The 27234-nt window shown below is 40.0% G+C and overlaps 1 protein-coding gene across 1 annotated transcript in view; it reads right to left on the bottom strand.

Annotated features, from left to right (window-relative positions):
• LOC120310381 (phosphatidylinositol-binding clathrin assembly protein-like) overlaps positions 1 to 26601 on the bottom strand; it is a 38489-nt gene extending 11888 nt beyond the window's left edge. The window contains exons 1-10 of the mRNA XM_039348737.1: positions 26104 to 26601; positions 14375 to 14517; positions 12665 to 12740; positions 10256 to 10358; positions 9485 to 9578; positions 9252 to 9363; positions 7563 to 7669; positions 7046 to 7087; positions 2020 to 2105; positions 445 to 568 (exon numbers count right to left, since the gene is read on the bottom strand). Coding sequence (XP_039204671.1) covers positions 445 to 568; positions 2020 to 2105; positions 7046 to 7087; positions 7563 to 7669; positions 9252 to 9363; positions 9485 to 9578; positions 10256 to 10358; positions 12665 to 12740; positions 14375 to 14517; positions 26104 to 26233 — 1017 coding nt within the window. The 5' untranslated portion in view covers positions 26234 to 26601. The remainder of the gene's footprint in view (positions 1 to 444; positions 569 to 2019; positions 2106 to 7045; positions 7088 to 7562; positions 7670 to 9251; positions 9364 to 9484; positions 9579 to 10255; positions 10359 to 12664; positions 12741 to 14374; positions 14518 to 26103) is intronic.
• Between the last annotated feature and the right edge of the window lie 633 nt (positions 26602 to 27234).

The raw sequence follows: 27234 nt of genomic DNA, 5'->3' as shown, positions 1-27234 counted from the left end.
CGGCAGCACCAGCAACAAAAGCAGCTTCTACATGTCAGAGCTAATTCGCCCTGGTGGCACAGAGATGAAAGTGCAGTAGTGCAGGCTGACTCTGCTCCACAGCCTGGAGTTTGATCCAGACGGGGCTCAAGGTTGACTCAGCCTTCCATCCTTCTGAGGTCAGTAAAAGGAGGACCCAGGTTGTTGGGGGCAGTAGGCCGACATTTTAAACCACTCAGAGAATACTGTAAAGCAGGGATAGTCAACCTTGGCTCTTTTATGACTCGTGGACTTCAACTCCCAGAATTCCTGAGCCAGCTGTGCTGGCTCAGGAATTCTGGAAGCTGAAGTCCAACGAGTCATAAAAGAGCCAAGGTTGACTACCCCTGCTGTAAAGTGCTATGGGGGGTGGTTCACAAGTCTAAATGCTACTGCTATTATGTCTACCAACGCAAGAGTTAATACCTTCAAAGCCTGCAGTCTAGCTTGCTCCTCCTCCAGGGCCTGCTGTTTCTCTCTTTCATCCATTTTACTGAAGGACATTCCTGTGTTGGCCAGGGTGGAAACGGCACTGGAGAGAGTACTTGCTCTGGATTTTAGAGAAAACACACAGACACAAAGACATTTAGCAGCTCTGAGGTTGAACCAACCGCCCAGAGAAAAACCAGTCTATTTTCTTGGGGGCAGGGGACTACCAAGAAAGAGAATGGACCTGTTGTTATACAATTAAACATTCTCAAGTCAAGGAGGGAAAAAAAAACACAGAGATGCGAGGCATTCAGACTGCAATCCTTCACGTACTTAACCAATCAAATGAAGATGTTTAAGAGTATCTGCAACTATGGGCAGAGATCTTCAAGTGACTGGACAGGTGGGATGGCTACCTGAGTTACATGAATAAATAATCTGAAATGGAAATATTAAGACACAAGTGATCGTTGACTTACAACTATTCCTCTAGTGACTTGTCTGAAATTACAAGGGTACTGAAAAACGTGATTTATGACCAATCCTCACACTTAAAACCACTGCAACGTACCCACAGTCACAGGATCAAAATTTGGATCCTTGGCAACTGGAATGTATTTACAATGGTTGCAATGGCGCCGTAATCGCCATTTGCACCTTTCCCAGCCAGCTTGACAAACACAACCAATGTAGGAAGCCGGACTGGCTTAACGATTTGCTTAACAACTGTGGCAAAATAGCCTGACTCAATTAACAACTGCCTTACTTAGCAATGGTCCCAACAGTAGTCATAAGCTGAGGATTGTCTATATGCAAATGGGAGTTCTGTCAGGAATGAACCACCTCAGGTTCCTTTCTCTCCTTTAATATCAGGTGTCAGAATCAACATTTTTGGACTGTGGCAATAACTGTTCAATGGGTGTCTGTGCATTTTAACTGCCAGCACCTGGTATCGTAACTTTTATTTTAACCATTGTAATCTATTCTCCTGAAGAAGAGGCAGGACTGGAATTAATCTGCCAGCTTTCCTCACATGAAAGGAACCTAAGAGATTTCGTCAAAGTAAGAAACCCGGGTCCAGAGAAGAGCTAAGCAAGTGCTAGAGCAGTGATGGCGAACCTTTTAGAGACCGAGTGCCCAAACTGCAACCCAAAACCCACTTATGTATCATCAGATGCTGGGTGGGCGTGGCCCATTGGGTAGGTGTAGCCAGTTGGGTGGGCGTGGCCCATTGGATGACCATGGCTGCAGTGGTAAAGGCAGACTGGGTGGGACTAAAAAGTTCAATCAATCAATTCCAACTTTGCGAGATATTTTTTTTTCCCACAAGAAGTTGAAATTGATTGATTGAACCTTTTTTTTTTTTGCACATGGCGGCGGAGGCCTAAAGCGAAAAGGTTTTATAAAACCTAGCTGAAGGCCTAAGACTGGGGCGACGGCGCATGTGCCCACAGAGAGGGCTCTGTATGCCACCTGTGGCACGCATGCCATAGATTCACCACCATGGTGCTAGACATTGACCAATGCTCCCAGATGACAGGTACAAGCCAACTTCAAGCCTCGGGCAATTACCTGCTGGCAGCGGAAACTTCCTTGGTCTTCTTTCCTTCCAAAGAAGCCAGATGCTGTTCCAGGGCTTCAAGCAGACTGCTGGGAGCCTAAAGTTAAAAATCTCATCAAATGTATATTGGATTCTAAAATTCATTTTTCTTCCTCTGCTTGCATTTTCTGTTCTGAACGCTAGAGATAGACATTCTATTCCAAGATATCACGGCAAGAACAGACGAATGGAGGAGAACCTCCATTTCTAATACATACTCCCAATTTAGCCTTTTCTCTTGCTTGCACCAGACAGAGATAAAATAATCCAAACGTGGTCTTCTGTATAACAGGAAGCAAATAACTGCTAAGAACACAGAAACTGTATCAGACTATAGGTCAGGCTATAGGGCATCAAGCCAAAAATCATTTATTCTAAATTGCAGCAGCTTCCCAAGCTTTTAGGGGTTTTCCTGCACCATTTTTAGTCAGATCAGCAAGGTGTTAAGATTCCTGTAGAATATTGTATTGACAATTTCTGTTATCTTCTAGACCAGCACTTCTCAACTTTGGCAACATGAAAATGGGTGGACCTCAACTCCCGGAGTTCCCTAGCCAATGTGGAGTTGAAATCCACATATCTTAAATTTGCCATGGTTGAGAAAGGCTGGTGCTGGCAAGTGGATGTCCCGGCTTTTGTGGAGAAAACTAGAGTTCCCCAATACAGCGCAAGTAGTCCTCGACTTACGACAGGTCATTTAGCTACAATTTTAATTATCGTTCAAAGTTACAACGGTACTGGGGAAAGTGATCTGACCGCTTTTCACACTCACAACCCTGTGGTCACGTGATCAAAATCCAGATGTTTGGCAACTGCTTCGTATTTATAACTACTGCTGTGTCCCCAAGGTCATGAGATCACATTTTGTGAGCTTCCAACAAGCAAAGTTAAGGGGAAATCCAGATTCACTTAACAAATGCAGCGTTTCTCTTAACAACTGTGGCAAGAAAGGTTGTAAATGGGGAGGGGGGGAAACTCACTTAACAAACGTTTTGCTTAAGAAGAGAAATTTTGGGCCCCGTTGTGGTCATAGGTTGAGGACTACCCGTATCGTTAGTACAATCTTTTCTGTTGCTCAACTTTCCTTGCTGTATAGTTATGGAAAGTACAAATTTTAACTGGACCCCCCTGGCCAGATTAACTATTACGGTCACATCCCTCTTTTCAGGGGACGCTAGTTTGGGTCGAATGCTCACACAACTTGATCCTATGGTCTGTTTTCTTTATTACAGGCACTTGGAGGAGAAAGCAAAGGAGCTATTTTTCAGCAACTTAAGTGTCACTTCCTGCAGGTGTTTTTCCTGTCTGAAAATTGGCCTGGCCCAATATCCCAGTTACACATATCTATAGGGAAACAATTTTGTAAAGATTCAGAGGTAAGAGAAAGATCATTTACAAATTGTAAACTCAGAACAGGATGCTGTAAGAGAATGAATGTATTGATTTATATCAAGTGAACTGTAGCTTACAAATTCTTATTAAATGGATGTTCTGATCGATCAAACGAAGTAAAATCTAGAGGCGGCATGACTCTTCAACACAGAGTATGGGATAAAGAATCTTTTCTATTTTGACCTTATTTCTATATATTTCAAAGCAATCTAAAGGCAACTTATCCAATGAAGTGTGCCCAAGGCTAATATTTTTATTTTCCTTACCACATTTTGCTTAATCCCCCATAATTCAATCAGACCTCTATTAAGGCGTTAACCACACCTGTTTCCCTTTTCCATCATGTTAAATTCCATACGTCCCAAATTGATGGTACCCTGGGGAGCACTGTAATTTTTAAAAAGTCTCAGCTTTCACTGAATATTGTGCTAGCAAACATCTAGCCATCTAGAGATGTAATTTCCTTCTCCTAGTGTTTAACACAGATAAGAAGCCCCAAATTGCTGACATGGCAATCTGCAGATAATGCAAGCCAAATGATTCTTGGATAAACTGAACAGCAAAGTAATAAAAAAGAGCTAAATAGCAACTGTGCAAACAGGAAGGAAAAGGGGTAAGATGGGAGTTGGTGGCACAGGCAAAGAGGCAGAAAAAAACTAAAGCACTGTGTCAGCATAGTGACAGATGGAGTCAAATGATAGGAATCTACAGAGGCATTCGATGGAACTGGGTAACTACTACTGCATCTGAATGATCAAAGTTACAAGCTGGCTAGCAAGAATTTCTCATATTGTCTATAACAGAGGTCTCCAAACTTGGCAACTTTTTAAGACTTGTGGACTTCAACTCCTAGAATTCTCTAGCCAGCATGGGAGTTGAAGTCTACAAGTCTTAATAGTTGCCACGTTTGGAGATTCCCGGTCTATAGAATCACTCTGTTGTGCTAATTCTGTAGAACTTTTCACACAAACATCTAATGCTACCTTAGAAACAATTAGACTGTCAGCTCATTTGTCTAGCCCTATATTAGCACCGTGAAAGAAAATGCCCTCCAAAATGTAAAATTTAAGATCCTGCCTTGTCCACTTAACACTATCTGGAAAACAGGAGCTTTGGGGCACTGAATCTTACATTTTTTCCAAGTAAAGATAAAGTTATCATCATACTTTTAGTCACTTAGATTTATAAGACTACCCAACTCAGCACTGACCCTGTACATTGTACAGATTAAAAACAGATACAACACCTAAAACCAAAAATAAATGTAAGTATAATGGAGAGAACAGACATGCCCAAATGAAACAAACACTATATACCAGATAGTTACACCCTACCTATGCCAAAGTTGGGGAGAAAAAAAGGTTTTCAGAGATTTTTTAATGGAAACTTGAAGATGTGTGGACCAGCTCCCAGAATAACAAAGCCAACTATGCTGGGAATTGAAGATCACACATCTTCCAGTTGGCAAGGCTGGGAAACTCTTGTTTAAACTTACAGGTTCAAAACAGTGCCACTGCCTGGTGGATGTTTTTCCAGGGGTTGACACTGTAGCAGAGAGGTTGGGGCTTCATACATCAGATAAGGTTACTTAACAGATGAGATATGAAACACACTCACTTTCTCAGACACTATGGAGTAGACCAAGGGTGTTAAACTGCCGGCCCGTGAGCCAGTTGCATCATGCAGAGGCCACGCCCAACCCAGCTCCGGCAATATGGAAAAAGTCGTGCTGCATCATGACGCGGAGCGGGTTTTGACACCCGTGGAGTAGACAGAACTGATGGCAGAGATAGCCATACCCCCCCCCCATGCCAGGAAAGGTTTTATAGGCAATAATAATCAGCACCTTGAACTGCACGCAGAAGCTCAATAATAATTAGTGCAGCTTTCCTAGCAGAGGTATTGCATGGGCATATCGAGATGCTTCCATAATGGCTGGTGCTGCTCCATTCTGGACCATCTGTAGCTTCTGAGTGGTCTTCAAGGGCAGCCACATGAGAGCACTGCGCAAGATGAGTGCCTGTGACAAGGGACTTGCAGTCCAAGAAAGGGCACAACTGCTGCCCAGATGAATCAGTGCAATGGCTCTTTTGGCTGTAGCTACTTTTGCCAACAAAAGTGCATATAGTCCAGGCCATGGTTTTCCCAGTTGCAATGTATGGCTGTGAAAGTTGGACCATAAGAAAGGCTGAGCGCCAAAGAATTGAGGCCTTTGAACTATGGTGCTGGAGAAGACTCCTGCGATTCCCTTGGACTGCAAGGCGTTCAAACTGGTCAGTCCTAGAAGAGATCAACCCCGACTGCTCTTTAGAAGGCCAGATCCTGAAGTTGAAACTCAAATACTTTGGCCACCTAATGAGGACTCACTTGAGAAGGGCCTAATGCTAGGAAAGATTGAGGGCAATAGAAGAAGGGGACGACCGAGAATGAGATGGCTGGATGGAGTCACTGAAGCAGTAGGTGTGAACTTAAATGGACTCCAGAAATTGGTAGAGGACAGGAAGACTGGAGGAACGTTGTCCATGGGGTCGCGATGGGTCGGACATGACTTCGCAATTAACAACAACAACAACCATGTGCTCACTGAACAGGAATTTTGAGCCCACGAGGACTCCCAAATTGTGTGCCAGTCTTGGATGGAAAGTATTACCCTATTCAGAACAAAAAATGGAGAATCTCTGACATTCGAACAAAAGCTCTCCCACAGCCACTCCGTCTTGTCGGGGTTCATTTTAAGCCTGTTCTCTCTCAGCCAAACTAAAACAGTTCCCAGTACGGGAACATTAACATTAGAATCATCCCAAAGGTGCTTTTCAAAAGGCAACTGGACTTTCTTGGTTTTTTCCCTTGAAAATGTCTTGCATCTCATGTAAGAAATTTCTTCAGCCCAATGCATTAATACCCATATCATCACAGAATGAACATTAAGAAATTTTAGATCTATCATCTACCTGAAAGACACAGTAACATACATTATATAGTTTGTTCGGCATCAGTTATCAAGCATTTCAACAGAAACATTTCCCATGAGCCTTTCTTAAAAGAGAGAACTGAAGCTATGAATCTATGCAATTCAATTGTATGGCCTAACCCAGGGGTAGGCAACCTTGGCTCTTTTATGACTCGTGGACTTCAACTCCCAGAATTCCTGAGCCAGCATAGTTATGCTGGCTCAGGAATTCTGGGAGTTGAAGTCCACGAGTCATAAAAGAGCCAAGGTTGCCTACCCTTGGCCTAACCACAGAACTATAACCTCTTCCCCTTTGTTAATCAGAGGAGGGAACTGTTAATGCACTGTCCTCAAGCTGACAAAATTGGAAAAGATGCTTGTATTTTAATAAAGGAGTTCTCTCCAACACAGCAGGAGTTTTAGCAAATCAGTCTGGTATACGGCAATATCCCTCAATATTTAGTAACAATATCTACAGAGTAGCTCATGAAAATATTTAAAACAACTTGTTACTGATCGAACACAACACAGGTTATTTCCATATATAATATATATGGAAGAAAATGAATTCTCAGAATGTACAGAATGGAGCACTCACTGTTAAAGCACAAATGCACAAAGGATTGGGATTAAATTAATATGAAATGTACACTGACCTGAGTAAGATCTGGAATGTCACCCTGATCAATTCCAACTTGCTGGGTTCACAAAAAAGGGAAAAAAATGTACATTACTACATGCAGTGGCAATGAAAATAAAGAACTGTGGACCTGAATGTCTACATAAAGCTAAGGGATCAGGGAGGACACGGACTGCTTTCTGAACTGGTACAATTCTAAATGCCACTTCCACAGAAAATTTCAATATTAAGTGTTGATCCATTTCAAATACCAGAAAGAGCAAAAATAGCTTGTGAGAATTTTTGACACAACTTGGAAAAACAACTTCAGTAAATACCTCAGCACAGACATGTCTTAACTACAATTACTAGAAATCAGACGTTCAAAATATTTCTTTCAAATGTGAACGGTTTAGGCGACATTTACATTCAACCACCACATAAAACCTACTTTTGCAGGAAATTATGGGGCAAGAACTACAATCATGCACTTATTACTGTACCAGTACAGAAAAGCTAAATGAAATACTGCTGATGTGACTGGATTTATTTACCTCTGCCACTTTGAGGAACTCTGATAGTTTGGTCATTCTGGCTAAAAACTTTTTGTAAATATCCAGACCTTCTTTGCACTGGTTCTTCTTCATATCAAAATATTTTTCTGAAGCATAAAATTCAAAGAAAATATATTGTAAATAAAAGAGCCCCAAAAATCCATATCTTATTAGAAGTTTAATAGGTTGAGAAAGTAAAATACATCCTAACCAAGAGCTTGATTAACATATAAGAATCTGCCATTTTTTTTAAATTATGGGGTTATAAGCTCCCACGTGCTATTACTGAGGACAAATAAAAACCGCCTGTAAATGAAAAGCTTTAGAAAAGGCTTTTATCTCTGTCAGACCACAAATTAATAATAGCAATATTAGAAAAAGCTTGGCCTTGTAACTCCGGGGGATTACGGTAAGGCTACTAGAACATTAATTATGCAAGCTGACAAAACATCTTTGAGAAATACATATTCATTCTTAAAAACATTTCTAACCTGTGGAATTCAATGAAGTTATTAAAAAAAACAGCAGATGGATCCTAAATTCAATTGTGGGTGAGAATTTAGATTAACAGAATCTAAATTAATATTTGAATTATTATTATTTAATTTCCATTTTAAGCTTTATTATAAATCTTAGTCAACGAAAGGAAATGTCAACTAATTTATTCCCAAGGAGCCTTTAGTGAAATTTAATGAGAAGTTTACTAACTCTATGGCAGTGGTTCTCAACCTGTGGGTCGGGACCCCATTTGGGGTCAAACGACCATTTCACGGGGGTCGCCAAACAACGCAGTCCGCCATTTTTTTCCCTTTTCCCTAGCTGTCCTACTCCCTCTTATTGGTGGCCACACCCACTTGGGGGTCACCACAACATGGGGAACTGTTTTATGGGGTCACGGCATTAGAAAGATTGAGAATCACTGCTCTATGGCATCTTCTGAACCACGCAAGTTCTTTTTCATAGTTATGGATGAATGCAAATTTCCACAATTTTATCATTACTATGAGGATTAGGATGGTCCCACAGAGTTGTATCTACATTCAGAATACTTTAAGAATTCAGTCTATATTGATATACAAAGAATCAAGTTTCTATCTCCTCCAAACCATCAGAGCTTAATGTGTATACATAATTTAAGTCTTAATTTCATTAAACATAATTAGTAGGTTCACATGTGGTTTACCATGTTGTTTATACTTTTGTCAATTTATCCCCTCTCCCACTTCAAAAATTCAGATTATTTTAATACCAGGAAACAACAAATTGTACAGATCGCAGCTCTAGAAAATTCTGTAGCTGTTGATTTTGGTAAGTGAAGCGTGTTTTTTCTGCGAACTAGTTATCCTGCTGAAGTATTATGGAACATTTCAACATCCAAGACGGCCAAAGCTGTACAATATCCGTGTTTTTTTTAAGAAAGTAATTTCTAACATTATGGATATGAGGCAGAGGAAGCTGTATGTGGATGTCGGAAAAGAATGCAACAGAAAAGAGCATAAGCAAAACTATTATGTGTTGGCCAAGGGATGGATACAAGTGTGTGACAGAAACAAAATGTGAAATAAGACAAAATAATAAACAAGTTAGAATATAAAAAAACAAAGAGGGAAGTTGTACATGGAAAATATCTAGAAAGCCTCGTACGTATGTTTACGTGTCTCCACTTTAAATTATTTCCATTTCACATACCTAACAGGTTAATGATCCCCTCGTTATAGGCTGCAAAAAGCCTAATGGAATCTTTAAAGAGGAGCATGAAGGCAGCATTGATTACGCCATTGGTTAGTTCATTTGGGTTTGCCTGCACAGAAAACGGCAAAAATGGAAAAGAGTTAAAACACGAGGAAGTAAAAACATTCCCTCATTCCCTTGGATAAGTCCAACTCTATTTTATAGCAGTAAAGAGCAATTCCTAGGCTTACATCAAAATCAAGAAGTGCATCCAGCTGATTCTGAATAATTGGCAAGGTTTTCAAAAGTTTTTCAGTATTCATTGTCCTCATCACACCATCAATCCTTCAAAGACATAATGAAAAATACTTTTTAAAGGTTTATCAGAATAACACATGCAGCATAACAAAATCACAACCTATGCGTCAGATTCTAATAAAACTGCTCCTTTCTGCATATGTACATAAGAAGAATAAGAATAAGAATAAGAAGAAGAAGAAGAAGAAGAAGAAGAAGAAGAAGAAGAAGAAGAAGAAGAAGTAGGAGGAGGAGGAGGAGGAGAAGGGATCTTGGAGGTCATCTAGTCCAACCCCCTGCTCAGGCAGGAAACCCTATACCATTTCGGACAAATGGCTGTCCAGTCTCTTCTTAAAAACTTCCAGTGTTGGAGCATTCACCGCTTCTGGAGGCAGGTTGTTCCACTGGTTAATTGTTCTCACTATCAGACATACTTGAGTATGTCCTCTGAAATCACGTAGAAAAAATAAGCAAAGAATGGGATTTTTTTTTTTCAATTTTCAAATCACACCATTGAATCTCTTTAAGGAATATTTCCTATTAATGTTATAGCTATGTTCAAAATGCAGAAAAAGTTAACTGGAAAAAGTATTGTAGATACTTTAAATCGATGTAGCAAATTGGATTTTTCTTTTTCTTCTCTATGTACAGTATTTCCTTTAAGCTGGTTCCGTTCAACTTCTGCCCTCCAAACACAAAAGTGTGAAAATCTAGGTGACCCTTACCCTCTTTTCATTTTGGTGAAATCAACTGCTACAAGTCTATAAGAAAGTGCTTTTTCGTTCAAGTATCTGCTATATCGTCTGATGAAGGTAGACATATCATAGCCTGAAAATAAAAAAATGTTCAGTTAGACATTTTTTTTATTTTTATATCCTTATAAGTTTTCTTCTGTATTGTTATTACACACACACACACACACACACACACACACACATATATATACACACACATACATATATATGAAAGTGCAAGGGAAATAGGAAGTCAGAATAAAGAAAAAGAAACATAAAAAGTTGCTTTGCAACTTCATCACAAGTATAAACAATTTAGTAATTCTTCATCCTTTCTAAAGTTACATTTATTTCTTCCATCTATATCTTAACTATAAGCAAATACATAAAGTATCTTTTCAATCCTGGTGTCAGCAGAAAGTTCATAAAAGATAGTCACAAGTAACAAAATATTGTATTTTAACCTTATTCAAATAAACCAAATTTATATTAATTCCTTTCAATTGTAAAAATTTTAATCTTTAGTCCATTCAAATATTGTCATAGAATTTAATTTCTCTGCATTTTTTTCTTTGTCCCATTACATAGAATTCCTCAAGAAGAAGCCTCTTCTGTAAATCCAGTAGGAAAATTTTATTCAGGTCACTCTCTTGGTTTGTACTTCCCTTTTAAATTTTAAAGACTCAGCCAATTTCTTTTGTAGATCCAGTGAAACATCCTTTCCAAAATTGTTCTCCTTCGCCTGTCAGTTTAAATTATTTTTTTTAAACCATTTTCTATGTCTTCAAATTTATTCTATATCCGACATTGTTTCAGTAACATCTTTTACTATACTGTAGCCTATCTATAGAAGCCAACATAATTACTTAGCTTGTTGATATTATGGCTACTATTTTCTGATTCCATTCTTCAAGTCTCCTTCAATATTTCTATTTTCATTATGTTTTCCATCTTGAAAACCTATGTATCTTTCGTACACCCCAAATCTTTAGTTCCTTCCAGTGTCCAGTTTTTGAAATCATGAAATTCTTTGTTAATCTGGTAAAAACCAAAACAGGATCTATTTCCCACAAGAAGGCCTGTGTTCTTCATAATTAATTCCAAACTCTTATTGTAAAAACTTCGCTATTCCAATTTTATTTGGACCCTTACTCTGTTTATAACTTTCTAAGATCAAAATCTTATTTAGCTTTTTGCTATTTCTTTCAGATTCTTTAAATTCTTAAGCTTATGATTAAAATGTTCTTTTTGTTCAGCATTAAAGGTAGAGTTATTCTAAAGATCTAGAATAAAGTAGTTACTAAGCAATTTCTGAAATTGATTAGAAAATGAGGTTTGTTGAGTGTCTCCACTGCAGTTGCAAGCAAGATGGCTAACACCACTGTCTCCTGGTGCTCAAACCCACAGGAAAGTACTGTCCTAGGATCTCCTGACATGAAGCAGCCATCCAGAACACATGTGGGAGATCTTCTGTTCTCTCTTTATTTATAGAGGTTCCCAGGAACTTATCTATTGATCTGTTTGTTGGTCTCTGGCGTGGTCATTCGCTCCCCTTTCAGAGCGCCATAGTTAATTGGCCATATCTCCCCCCAACACCTTCTTATAACAATTCTTCTGAATGTATTGGGATCCAAATTAATTTCAGTTCCTTGAAATATCCATCTTCCAGCTGTTTCAACTTGCAAACCTCTTGGCATTAGCTAATTGATGCAGTTCCTATGAATGGCAGTATTACCTCGTTAAATAAAAGCCAACAACATTTTGAGGAGTTTGTTTAGAACAATTTATGTCCTTATTATTCAGCTTGTGAATCATCAGTAAGCGGGTATTTTAGTAATTGACACTCTGACAAGCTGCGTACAATTCAAATCAAATTCTTGATTTATAGAGATCAGCAATAAACAAGCAAATAAAATCCATCAGTTAAAAAGAAAAGGCATGTTTCATGTTAATTGTTGCCTCAACTGAATTGACACTACAATAAATTTGTTTAGTGTGTAGGTGGTTTCATAGATTGAGACTGAAAGTAAAAAGTTACTGTAAAAAATTGTCTGTTCCCCAGGGGCACTTAAGTAATAAAAGAGGGATTATCCTGTCCTTTCAAAGATCCTTATAAAAGCTGCAGTAAAAAAATGTTGAATTGTCTCAATTTCACAAAGGCAAGGATGGAAGGATGCTGTGCCTGGCCCTAAAAAAATTCCTTTCCTCAAGTTAGCTGACTTGACCATTCTAAATTTGATGCTCACTTTTAAAACCCCAATCATCTGAAGAATCACTCTTTTCATTATCAATAACAAAACCTCACTAAGATAAAGAGACGCAACGGGCTAATCAAATATGATTCAATTTAAACCCAGAATATAAATTCAAACTTATTTTTAAAAGAAAAAGAATCCTTACCCTGCATGGCACTTTTATCCAGATAGTTGTTGAGATTAAATAATGTATTTCGAGATGCCAAGTATTGAATAAAGCGCTGTGAACAAATGAATCAGAATTCAGATTATCTTTATTATCTTTCTGCAGATTATTATCTTTCCATAGAAATATTTTATACTGCTAATTTCTAAGCAAGTGACACATGAAATACAGATAGTCCTCAACTTATGACAATTGAGTGCAAAATTTATGTTTGTCAAATGAGAATTTGTTAAGTGAGTTTAGGCCCATTTTACGACATTTCTTGCCACAGTTGTTAAGTGAATCTGGCTTCCCTATTGACTTTGCTTATCAGAAGGTTGCAAAAAGTGGTCACATGACTTGGGACACTGCAATGATCGTAAGTAAGAACCAATTGCTGTCTGAATTTCGATCACATGATCATGGGGATGCTGCAAAAGTTGTAACTATGAAAAATGGTTATAAGTCACTTTTTTCAGTGCCGTTGTAACTTTAAACAGTCACTAAGTAAACTGTTGTACATCAAGGACCACCTGTAGTTCCTTGATCACATAAACAAGAACTATTTCTTGTTTTTACTAAGGCAAGCCAATTATATCTATTAATAGTTACAATTTTGCAATCACTAACCAGAGAGATAAAACCGGAGCAGAATGATGTAAGAGAAACTGATATGCAATGTATTTCATAGCAACTCTGATTTACAAATGGTTCCATGGAAAAGGGGAATGGAAGCAAAACTCAAATATTACACCACTGCAGATTGCTCATTTTGCATGCCTTTCATCATATGATGATTATAAAGAATACTATTCTTTATACTATATACTATACTATTGTGAGATTATTCTCACGACAATTAAGCAAGATTTACATCTACGCATAGTAGGAAAATAGACTTAGTACAAATCCAAGGCAAAGACGTTTTACTCCTAATGCTTTAATTGCCGCAAGCTGACACAACTAACAAGTTATTATCTCATTGTCCTTTGGGATTCTTCCTATTCTAAGATATGATATATTTTTTAGCTTTAGTTTCCATTCTATTAGCTTCCTGCATGACTGAACGCTATAAACCACTTCAGGATTTGAGGTAAGATTGCCTTGGTCCTGTAAAAATCAGTCTTCTGTAAAGCAAATTCCACTCTGTTTTTCAAATCAGGGGGAGATATTTTTGCATGCTAAGAGTGGAGCTGATAGATTTTATGACAAATATGTCTTCTAAAAATAGCATATACACACACACTTTGGGAATAAAGGACTGTTAACCAGACAACAATGGAGAGTGCATTGTTCAATTCCACCACAAAGTGAGCTTGGGATGTGTATTCAACTCATTCTCATTCAGATTCCCCAAGAAGTTTGAAACAGGCATGATGTTGTTAAAATGGCAAGTGGGCAATAGAATCCTTGGAACCTTTAAAGGCAAAAATAAAACCTGTCAGGCAGAATCTCACAATGCAGGATTTATAGAAATTATACCGGCACTTGTAGTTCATTTAACACATTTGCTAATTTCGGGGGGGGGGGGGAGAGGGAGAAACTAACAAAATAACTTTCTATGCCAGTATTTGCTTTCTAATAAGGAGCTACATATGCAATTCCTCCTGGTTTTTGAAGCCTCCGCCATGCCTCTTTTGGAAATTCACCAGGCACTGATTTTGCAAACCCTCTCCTTTTGAAATGTATTGCAAAATGCTGCTTTCTTACCTCATTTCCATACATCATGAGGTGGTGTGTTGTAATTAGAGCTTTGAACACTACTACCCAGCTACTGTTTGCCGTCCTCTCAAAAAGCGTATCTGCTAACTGTGGAATATTCACATTCATCTCATTTGTGCATTGAATTAAATCTGAAATTAAAGAAACAAGGTGTTTTAATAAATATGTATTCATTTATCAAATGTGTTTGCCACCCATCTCACCCTTTTTATACCAATAAAAGCTCAAAAAGAGGGAGATGCTCAAAAGTATTCTGGAATCCTAAACTTCACTCTCATATTCAACCGACTGCAAGTAGTCCTCATTTAGCAGTTACAACAGTGATAAAAAAAGTAACTTTACAATCATTCCTCATAGTTATGACCTTTGCAGGTCTGTAAAGCAAAGGAAAGCTGAAGCAGCATCAAAAACAGTTGTAGTTTTAGTGACTGCTTTGCTTAACTATCAAATTACCTCTCCCTTCCCCAAGATTGTGATGGCTAAACAAGGACTACTTGTGTTCTTCATGTTCCACACATTAGCTAGGGAAATTACATCAAACACTTTCTAAATGTTTCATCACGATTCCACATCTTTAGTATCAAGCAACTTTCTTTTGCAGTGCCAGTTTTATTCTCTAGTAAAAATGATGCAGCAAGCTTGCTGAATCAGACACATCTATCCATCCTTTACAAACAGGAACTGATGTATATACAAGCAAAGAAGAAAATACAAATAGTGCTGGATTGTTTACAATCGTGTTACACTTAAATATCAGCTTATTACAACGAAGTCTGCCATCTTAAATTCAAACCAATTATAGCATTAAATCTCCAATGAGCCTAAAAAAGCCCCATTCCTTAATAAATATTTGTTAGTTTATAGCAATTTTACCTTGGAATAACCTAAAACTGGCCTAGCAGACTACTTTATAGGAAAAAGAAGAGAACTGTGTTACTTCATAAATGACAAGACAAGGATGAGGAGAGAAAGCATACAATAAGTAACCTGATAAACCAGCTGAGAAAAATGCACAGAAAATGAATAGGAGGAGGTTGGCCCGAAGATCCACAGCTCAGTTTTTTTCTTGGTAGCACACAGGAAACCCAAAGAACTGAACAAAGAGCCGAGGTGGCGCAGCAGTTAGAGTGCAGTACTGCAGGCCACTTTAGCTGACTGTGTTCAGCAGGTCAGCGATTCAAATCTCACCGGCTCAAGGTTGACTCAGCCTTCCATCCTTCCGGGGTAGGTAAAATAAGGACCCAGATTGTTGGGGGCAATGTAAATATATATATACATTGCTTACTGGTGTACACCGCTTAGAGAGTGCTTGCACTTAAAGCGGTATATCATAAATAAATAAATAAATAAATAAATAAATAAATAAATAAACTGAAGAGAGAACAGACAGGCAATGTGACAGTAGAGCGAATGTTTAATACTACTGGCATTCAGTTCAATGGTCTAACAGTCTTACAGACAAACTACTGTGTTTCTCCAAAAGTAAGACCTACCCCGAAAATAAACCCTAGCTTGATTTTGGGGGATAGGCCTAATATAAGCCCTAGTTTGGGGGCGAGGTACATGTCTAAATATCAAGCTAGGGCAGGGGTGGGGGGATGGAGCTACCCCATGCGCCCCGTACCGTTCGTTGCAGCCAGGCCTCCCATGAATTGACACCTGCCTTGCCTGCCCACTTCTTCTGTGGTGCCCCCTGGCTTGCATTTTGCTGTCAGAGGCCTTCCGGAAAGGTCTTTGACGGTGAAATGCAGGCTGGGGGGGCACCACATGCGTCAAGCCGGAGCTCTATTCTCAACTGCAGAGGCATTTCCTTCGGCCGCAGAAGAAGTGGGCTGACTGGGCAGGGCTGTCGGTGCTGCCGAGGCGAGGTGAGACCATGGAAAAGTTACTACCAAAAACTAAGACCTGGTGCCTCTATTGCAGGCAAAAAAAAAAAAAAATAAGACCAGGTCTTATTTTTGGGGAAACACGGTAAGATCCAGCATTTTTACTGGAACCTGAGCAGGCATGAATAATATTAGAAAGTCTCCCATTTTCCCCTCGTTATTCAATATTCCCTGTTTTCATCAAATGATTCAGGCTGTAAAACAATATATTGTTTCACTTTTCCTCACCTGGAATTTTTGTCACTGTGAACAAGCAGGATATGCAAGCATTCAAATTTAGCATTTCTCTGAAACTATAAACATCACCCGGATTTTATTTCTCTTAATATTATTTAACGTTCTTCCTCTCATGTGACCAAGCCGGTTATCATCCAAACTCAAATATTCCCAGTTTGCTCAGGCCTCTAAAAGTCACCATTTTTCTAGAAATTCCCTACTCCTTATTTTCTAAACCACAATTTCCTACATGAATTTTCTTGATACTGCTGTTCCTGGGAAATCACAAAGGAATAGCCAGCCAACTCAGTAATTGGGTAATAGAATAATTAAACACTTCATTTCTGCAAATGGTCCTGCCCAAATGTAGATGCAGATGAACTTAATCTTTGTCCATCTTCTGCAGCTAGTTTATCAACATGACCCAGCATAGCACGTACAGTAATTCTTCACCATCTACAGACAAGTCTGCACCATAGAGGTGATTGATAATATTCCTGATAATATTCAGAGAAAGTACAGGCCCACTGATGCCCTCTAAATGTTTTTGGTCATCATAGAGGGCAAAGCACAAAAAGGAATTTCTATAGTAGCCACTCCTCTTAACATCTGATCTTAAGGGATCAATATACAAATACAAGTCCTTGCAAATCAAATATGGAAGAGTAGTAGGGTTTCCATCTCTTCCCAACTCACGTTCTACTTTGAATTTAGCCTATCCTTCAATTCATTCACATACATATATCTGGAACAAGAAACTATATCTGTGCTTGATACTGGATGGAATGTTCCAAGCAAACATGGAGGGGGGGGGGAAATCCTCCCAAGAAAAACAGTAGTTATTTCAGAACCTGTATAAATATATTAACATATATTATTTTACGGCAATTATAAAATAAACATAAATACATTGCTGATCTGCACAAAATCCCAGCAAATTGGAGTTTGAGCCTTCTATTTCGTGCTTCAAGACCACAAATGAGAAAAGATAACCATTATCTGATAGCTATGATTTTGTTCAAACTGGACACCCTAAATCAGTGGTTCTTAACCTTTTTGAACAAATCGCCCCCTTGAGCCAATGAGAAAGTTGTCATCGCCCCCCTCCCCTAACATAACTTCTCAATCACAACATAGGAAATAATTCTTCAATTTATGCAAACACTTTTTTTGTTTTCTTTAAAATTGTCATCAAGATATATCAATGCAAATAATTTATTTCCAGTCTTTTCCCCATATCTCCCATATTCTGGCCAATGGCGCGCCACTGTATGGGTAGAGGCTGCTGCGCAACACGCATGAAGATAAGCAATGTGTCTTCATATATGTACGGCGTTCTGTACTGATGCTAGCTGGAGGAACATTTAAAAACACAACTCAATCCACTAATAGTGAGCGATCTGATGTTTTGGTATGACAGATATACAGCGATTCATTGTACGAAAAAATCTCAAAGGTGTCCCCAAAACCTCTCGCTCCATCACCCCCATATCGCCCCCTTTTCATTCCTTCGCCCCCACGTTGCCCCTTTTCATTCCATCGCCCCCTTGAAAAATGAAATCGCCCCCTGGGGGGCAATATCGCCCAGGTTAAGAACCACTGCCCTAAATTATAGTGCCAAGATGTAAAGTAATAGCTGGATTTTTTTCCCTCTGTTCATAAAGGATCACTTCATTAGCTGCTGATTATATGAATGCTGTGGTTATTCAAAGTGGCCCTTTGGATTTCCCAGCGTTATATCTATATATATTGCATTCCTTCATTTGCCCTAGATGTGCAAACTGGACTTTAGGGGAAACCCCCCCACCCCCCAGTATTTCTACTGCAGTAACAGTGTAATTCACTGCATTCATTTCAGATCCTAACATATTTTTTACATTGATAATTTTGTATTGCCTTTGTGTGTTACAAGAAGCTGCATTAAAACAGCATTTTTATGAAATGCTGCCTCTTAAGACTCCATCTAAAATCTGATAAAAAGGCCTGATAATTTTTTCTAGAAAACAGGTTTCTGCAACAAGTAAGGAATCTCTTTTATTTCCAGGATTTTGATTCACTGTTTTCAGTCTTTTTGACAAAGACTGTCCATTATTATACATTTTATATCTGTTGCCTCGATGGGCTTTTAATAACAGTCATCTACACACTAGACTGAAGCTAAACCTAGAAAAAAAAATCAGTGAATTAAGTGAGAATGAAGGCTTATATTAAATGTAATAGGCACAGAATCATAAAATGATGGTAAAAATGTGAAGTCTGAATCCTTATTCATCAATTATGATGTGATTTCAAGAAGGAACAAGATGCAGCACTCTGAAATGCAAAACTGCAATCTAACTCAGCCATGCCCTCTATGTCACAAAGCAGTAGTAACTTCTGAATCCACTTTAGAGATACTCATAATCATAACTTGTTTTCAAAAAGAATCCAGTAGTTTTCCTGTCCCAGCATGCCTACGAGTAATTAAAGATACGATACAATTCTGATCTCTCCTGTTACCAAACGCAAGCTATAAATCTGCAGACTTTTCTGCACTACTGATAATCCTGAGGTATAACTAATGTTTAGGGACCACCACTTGGCTCTACTGCATGCAAAACCCAAGCCATGTTGAACAGAAGCAAGCCATCACAAGAAGCAGCAAGTCTACCACACCCACCATCTGGGAGGTGTGGTAACTATACCCCCATATATTGCATGGCTGGTGTTGTTGTGCAGCATCTGGCTCATAATATCAAGCTATCCTCTAGCCTTGATCCCCGAATATGCTGGTTTGCACTGCATGCACTAGAGTAGAGTAGGTTCATTTGATATCGAATCAATTTGAAGCTTTTATTCCCAAATCAAAGCACTCTACAGAATGAGAGCTGTCACTTGCTATTATTTAAAAACTGTTTAAAAACTTTGCTGGGTAGCTAAAGCCACTATTGGCAAGTGAAGATAAACTGCCAGCAAGAATGCTGTTATAATAAATCAAGATAACTGCCCGATATTCACAATCATAATATGAAATAAAACCTTCTGTACTGAAAATCCATTATTGATTAATGAACATCACATCTAGCAGATAAGAAACTGTGAAAAATGCCTATCTAGAACCTGACAGCTAGCCTGAACTACATTCCTAAGCAGCATGGTTTCTGAACAGTTTTTAATCAAGCCATAAATCTGAGTTAACATTTTATTTTTTTTAAAAAAAAAAGCAGAATCCCATCTCTGTTGCAGCATAATTTGCAGCCTTCAACTGGGTAAGTACACTGGGTCACTATGGGTTAGTCACTGGCTGTGTCTGCACTACTGCCTGAATCACTGATAGGATCAGCCAGGTTTTTAGCCTAGTATATATTGTATGAATTCAGACTGGTATTTAATTTCTGGCTCGGTGTGCGCACAAAATCCAGAAATGTTAATTAGTAAACCATAACTCAGATCAAACATAGCCACTATGTCTCAGTCAAATCTATCTCACAGGGTTGTTTTGGGGGGGGGGGAAATAGAGTATTTATGTAGCTCACTCTGCGCATCTGCAGAAAAGACAAGGTTTATAGTTATGTGCCCATCTTCTTCACACACACACACATCTCATGTGTTATCAGGAAAAAAAACTAAGTAGCTTAAAGGTGCATAATTTTTTCGAAAGATGCAAAATGTTATAATTCTGCTTAGTATTCACGCAGAAATTTCCTTGTCATCCACAACTAAGTCAGGGGATTTGCTCATTTGACTGCCATGCCAAATTGAAATATCATAAGGCAGGTAAAAACCAAACTATGTATAGTTTAGTGGGCAATAGTTAATAGATATCCATAAAACATGTAAGTATTGATTAAAAATAAAAAGAACAGTTCTGTGAGATTCTAAGACTTCTGAAACATTTACATTGTATATAAGAAGAGGTCACAGTGGATCACCTTAATTTCTAGAGAGGATTTAGAGATCGTAATACTCATTTCTGATCTTGCCCTGAATTAAAGCGAGAACTGCTGACAATATGGAGAAATATAAGACTTCAGCAAAGCTATGACTGGGTACTAAAATGCCCTTATTCTAAGAATCACACACTTTCTAACAGACCTAGAAAGATAGGAACGCACACGGGCACTCTTAACCTTTAAAAATGTGCAGTCAGTGTTATCCACTGAAAGGATGGGGCTGTGGCGGGGGGGGGGGAATTATGGTTTAAAATAGTTTTCTGTGTTGGGATAAAAGTTTTACAAGTAGAAGTTATAAGAGTAGCTATAAGGATAGCTGAAAATTTTTTAAAGTTCTAAAGACTGGCTAGGAAAAATTGACATGCCTAAGCAATGATCCTAAAGGCAAGCACTCAGCACTAGTTTGAGTGTGTGCTTCTATACTGATCATATTATAAACATAAACACTCTAAATCACTCAAATTGAGAGGTAGCAGACACTCCACGATATAAAGCACAGTACAGTATTGTTATTTTGTTCTTTGGGCCACCTTCAGCTGAACCACAGTGATTAAACTCCTATATTGTGCCAAATAACAATGTCAGGGTTTGCACAATTGAAATGTTAAGAAACCACATTATGCATTAGTATGATATGTAAACCCACCTAATGGACAAGTTCATATATATCATGTAAGACATAATTAATTTGGTTTGGCCTAATACGGGAATGGAGTCACTGTGATTTATCACCATACTGAATCATAATACAATTTAACAAATACATGCCTGCACTACTGGCTTTTATATTCTCATAATTAATGCTAGGATACTAATCCTAGAGAAAACTGATAGTTTGAAATGTAAACAATGCAACAAAGAGGTAAGAATGAAACAACATATAGATAATGTAATTTCAAGCAACTAGTGTGAACTACCGATTAGGAAATGTAACAGTCAGTTTAATCAGACTTTTCCCTGCTATAAATAATAAATCCCTTGCTTTAAATCAATGCACATATAATATGCAGAAGCAATACTTAATGTGCATAAGAGCTAGTAAATATATAGTCTGAAAGTCTGTGACCTGAAGTGAATTGAACTGGAGCATTCTGAATTGTATTTGTCTTCTGATTGAAACCTACTTTCCGCTCTTAAATTATATTACTTTTCACTTATCCCCAATATGCTCTTTTAATAATCTTTATTGCTGTAAAAAATTTGAATGAAGGAATGTTCACAAATGTTCGTAAATCCTAGCTATTGTTACAGAAGGGGGAAAAATTTAAATGCAGCACTGCAATGCTTTTTTTAAAAAAATATATTATTCTATCCATGTGCCGCAAAAGGAATTCAACACAACAAAAGCAGCAGTACATAACATTTTTTAAACATAAGTATACAGTATGTATAAGAACCCTCCATGGCAGCATTTGTTAACCTTTTTGTACTGCGAACATCCAATGATGACATTCAACATCATATAATTTCCAAAAATCAGCTTCCCTTACATTCTCACCATTAAATGAGACATTTTCCAAACAAAAGAAACAGGGTGAATTAAGCAGCATTGTATAGATTTTTTTTCTACCATGTTGAACAAAAATCAAACAAGCATTTCATATGCCTTCTTGGATTTAATTATTTCTTTGCACTATGGCACAGACATAATGCTTAAATGGCTTTTTGAATGTAGTAGAACTCATTTGAACAACTCTATGTGCTGCAATAGATTAAATCTATTTCCTTTTCTAAAATATTGTTATTTTCAATGTTATTGAGCAACCTTATCCTGTTGTCACTTCCTAATTTCCTTGTACAATTGAGTTTACTGATTTTAAGCTGACATCTGAATAGGAAGTAAAAACCAGAAGACATACAAAATCTACAGACTATAAATGAAAACTATCTTGAGGCTGTAGTTAGTGGAGATGAAATAGCCAAGCATTTTAAGAATTTGAAGAAGCAAGAAGTTTTTAGGTGCCACAAGATTTTGCTGCTCCTACAACAATTTTCCTTCTAGAACTAAACAGCATTGATATCTCTGTTATCTTTCTGAGTCAAAGTAAATACACATTATCATGTACATCTTAAATAGATATAGAAACAGATATTATCCAGTACACCCACGGTATATGTAGAAGACTAGCATCTTCTATTACAACAACCACAATTCTACAGTCAACAACAGTCAGGCAAGCTGAAAGGTTAGGAAATGACAATCTCATATTAGCACTGCTAATTCCGACTGCAGGTGATGCATGCATGCTTTAGTGACAAAGTAAACTTGTTGCTAAGAGAGTATAGAACAGGTAGAATGATCTCAAAAGAAATATAAACATAAATAAAAATAAAAGTATACACATTTCTATGTGCAACATCAAATGTAAAGATAGATGTTTTACCACTGTGCCTTTTTGCAGAATAAAACATGAGAACGACATTAGTTTTGTCCTGTGAAATAAATACTGCTTTAGAAAGTAGAAGTGATGCAAACTTAATGCTGCACTGTAATTTTTGCTCCATTATAACAGGAACATATAGATGGAAACAGAGAAAATTTCAATAAAAGTACACGCCCTGGGATTGCATTTAATATCAGCACAATTCCAAAAAGCAACTAGAAGATTCCTAATTAGTCAATAATGTATTATCTGTGTTGCTTACTAAACTGCAAAGAAATATTATTGGGCTCGGATCTTTGGCTTACTAGTTGTCCTTGCTTAATCCTAGAAGCTAACCAGGGTTGGCCCCAGTTAGTATTTGAATGGGGCCACTAGGGAATCCCAGGCTGTTGGCTACCTTAGAAAATAAGCAAAAACATTCTGGGTTAAAGCAAGGTTAAGCCACTTTCTTAATGCTGTCAAGATAATTGCATGAATGCAATGAGAATCAAGCTTTTGTAAAATAATAGTAGTGATAGGTAGATAAAAATGCCAAATCCAGTATAAATACGAGTCTGACTGCAACCAACTATAATAAAATAATGCAAGATCATCACTCAGATTTGTTACAAAGAACCAAATAAGAAAGGTAGCAACAAAGATGCATTGGAATATCTGCCAGAAATACTACTTGCCTGCAAGAACTGGTGAGAACAAAGTAGAAAAAGTAATAGAAAATGAAAAAGCCAAAGGGCACTGGGACTTTAGAAATCAAACAGATAAGCATATGCCACATAAGAGACTTAACAATTGCTAAGAAAGACAAAAAAAAAGTCTGGATAGTGGATGTGGCGGTTCCTGAAAACAGCAGGAAAAAAAACTGGAGAAAAATCCCAAAATACAAAAAGAATTGCAAACCGAAGTAGAAGACTATGGTAAAGCAAAGACAGTACCAATAGGTGACTTGGGTGCAATCCCAAAACATCTGAAACACCACTTGAATACCATCAGCATTCACAAAATCACCATCAGAATTGCCAGTGGAAGATTTATTTGGAACAGCTTACATCCTGTGCTGAAAGTTTTAAGATTATTAAACAACAATGTCTGTCATCTATCACACTGTCCTGGGAAAAAACTCAACAGGTGGACAAAAACATCTGGCTGACTGTGCATCTATAATAATGGCTTTAAGGTTAGTAGTTCCATATTGATTCCAAGAAACTTCTCTTTTTCCAGCAATTTTCTAACACAAAATAAAAACTCTTCTTCCAAGAAGGCCATTTTAACTGCTATATAAAAAGCAAGGCAGAACTGAAATTATTTATATTGATGAGCTCTGAGAGCTCAGAACCACACTACCTTATCTTATCTGGCTGACATGTTAATAGAAAGCTTTAGACCTCAGTTCATTAGGTCAAGAATGTCATTTATTTGGAGGCAGATGTATTAGGACAAGAGTCACTTGACAGTGCTTACTTGATCTCTCACATAAAACTTATTTTAACTCTCAGTTACTTGGAAGAGGCATGTTTATTTGTACCACAAAGAGACAGGGGGGGGGGAAACAAACAAGCTCAGGAAATAAAACTCTTGCTCTGTTTTATATATTTTGGTGTTGTCTTTTTTAAACAAAGCCAAAACAGCAATTCTCCGTTCCCATTAACCTAACATAGGTAGTTGTTCTTCTAAAGGGCAGCAGAATATTACTGATCCTGTAAGATAGAAACATTTAACTTGATTCATATCTTCTCTTTAACCTTCTATAAAGGCTGGTCAGGACTCATTAAAGTGGCAACAACTCGTTCGTTTAATCATGCTTTCTCACAGTTTTATACCAAAAGTGGCTTCAGTAAATCTAATGGACCATGTCTGGCAAACTGCATCTTCTTTGTTGTCCCCAACTGTGAAGCAGTCTTGCTGGTCACCTTTGCACCTGCTCATCCAAGAAAGATATGGACTGGAAGCCATCTGATCAACCCAATGCTATTGATTTTTCCATTTAACCCAGAGCACTAGTTGATCCTCAATAACTGGTATCAGCTTTTCAAGATTCCAGGCGTCTTTCTTATCACCTGATGCTTCCCTCTACTCTTTTCTTTAGCTGACAATTAAAATGAAACCTTCTGCTTGCCAAACACATACACTACTTCCCAAGGTAGGTAGGTAGACATGTTAAATCTGACAGAGATTGTGATTTGGAGGCTGGATCTGAAAAGATGGCCTATTGTGCATAGCTCAGTACCCAGATACTTTTTTGACAACTGCTACAATAGAGATTGTATCCCTCTCCTCTCCTTCACCACTCTCCTCCCCTTTCCTCTTCCTCCAACCTTCCTACTTCCTTCTCCCCCTCCTTTACTCTTTTCTCTCTCCTCTCCTTTCTTCATCTCTCTTCAGAAGTAGGGAAGAGAAGAAAGGGAGAAAGAAGGTAAAGAAGAAGGAGTGTGGATACGGTGAAAGGGGAAATGGGCGAGCAACACCAAAGTTATGTGTATGTATTTATTTCATTTTGTTAAAAGTATCTGTATGTGAGTGTGGAGGGAATGTATGTTAATATCTGATAAGTATTATGGTATATGTATGGGGGAGAGTTTGGAAAAATAAAAAATTATTAAAAAAAAATAAAAAAAGAGAGATTGTATCCCTCAACTGACAATGCAGCCGAAGGAAGGGATGCCAACAACCCAGACAGGGGTTGCCAAACACCCCCCCCCCAGTACAACCCAGGATGCCAACAACCCAGGACAGAGAGGTGACAGATGCCCACTTACGAAGAGTGGCAGGTCATGACATCAGGGGGAACCATCACCACCTGACAAAGGGCGAAGGGATTTACGCTTCCAGGGGGGAGTAAAAAGAGGAAAATGAAATCCTCGCTGTTTGTTACGCACGAAATCTGAATCCTTCCTGCAAAATTGGCCAAAATTGCGTTTGAGTCTCCCCCCGCCCCCCCCATCCATCTAAGCGATTCTGTCAGTCTGTGCAGCCCAGCCATTAATGCCTTTAACCCACTGGGCCCATCCAGGGGGTGGGGCTCTGCCCAACCACAGCTTTTCCAGAGCCCCCCCCCCGGCCCATGCCCCACTGTTGTGGGCACGGGCCCAAGAGGCCCGAACCCGGCCGCTGGGCCTGGCTTAGTCCGGTCAGGACGAAGCGCCCCCCCGGGGGGGAGGGTTTCCCACCCAATCCTGGGGAAAATGGGAGGCTGACTGTGGAAACCCACCCTGGGGGTCCCGACACGGGCAGAGAAAAAGAGGAAGCGGGAAGAACGTGGGAATGCACACGCGTGTTGGGCGCCCCCCCCTCCCCGCACTCACAGTCGAGGTGCTTCTTCTTGGGGCCCATGACTTCGTGGGTGGTGGCCTTGCAGACGGCCTTGGCGATGGCCGAGCCGGTGACGCTGTGCTGCGCCGCCGTGATCCGGTCGGTGATCGACTGGCCCGACATGACGGCGGCGGCGGCGCTCCCTGTCCAGCTCGGCTCCGGCGGCCCCTCAGCAGCGGAGGACTTCCCCGACGGCCCTCGGCAGAAGCGCAGGGCAGGAGGAGAAGGAGGAGGAGCGGCGGCAGGCAGGCCGCGGGGCGGAGCGCCACCAAGCCCGGCCCAGCCGCCGTGCAGCCCGGGCTGAGCCGACAGGGACGCCCCTGTAACGCGATTCCCCTCCGGCCTCTCGCCTTCTCTCGCTCTCGCGGGCGACGACGACGCGGCTCTCCGGCCGGCCAGACCTCCGCCCCGCCCGGCCTGTCGGCGCCGCCGCCCCCGCTGCCTCCTCACCTCAGAGGCCCGCGCCCGCGCCAGACAAAATGGCGGCGCGTCACGTGACGCGGCGGGCCGCGACGCCTCGCCGCCGCCCGCCACGCCCCCCTCCTCGGCCACGCCCCGCGCGCGCCCCAGGGGGCGGAGCCAGGCGCTCGCTATCAAAACGCTTCGATCGGGGCGCTTTGCGGTCGCCGCGCCGCCCCCCCCCGGGACGGGCTTTGGGGACGGGAGGGGCGGGGTCTCCCCGCGGCCTCGCAGGAGGCGGGAGGGCGCGCAGCTGGGCTGGGCTGCTGCAGAGCTTCTCCGAGCCGGGCGGGTCTCCGGCTCCTGGGATCTGGGCAGCCAGCCCCGGGGGTGCTCGGGGGGGGGGTGCGCCTGGCTGGGTTCGCCCCTGCCACGGGGGTGGGGGGGGGGTAGGGATGGGCTGGCCCTTCTGGGCGGCTGCCTTTGCACGCCCGGTTGGAGGAGAGGAAGGCAGCCGTCCTTTTGTTGGTGGAGCCATTTCTGTGCAGGGATTCCCGAAGAGCTCCCTTTGGAAGAGGTGCAATCGATTGCACGTAGCAAGGCGAAGTCGAAAGACCACAGCAACGCCGAGGGAAGGGAGAAGATGGCCACTTTGCATGCAATCGGGGGAGGGGGCTTTGGGGGAGTCCTTAAGACGGCCTGGGTTCCGGCTGCGCGCCCGGTCG

The sequence above is a fragment of the Crotalus tigris genome, unplaced genomic scaffold, assembly GCF_016545835.1.
Source record: "Crotalus tigris isolate CLP2741 ecotype Arizona unplaced genomic scaffold, ASM1654583v1 scf7180000018172.2679963, whole genome shotgun sequence".
NCBI classification, from domain to species: Eukaryota; Metazoa; Chordata; class Lepidosauria; order Squamata; family Viperidae; genus Crotalus; species Crotalus tigris.
The sequence above is the reverse complement of the archived record's forward strand: the minus strand, read 5'-3'. Positions and strand labels throughout refer to the sequence as shown.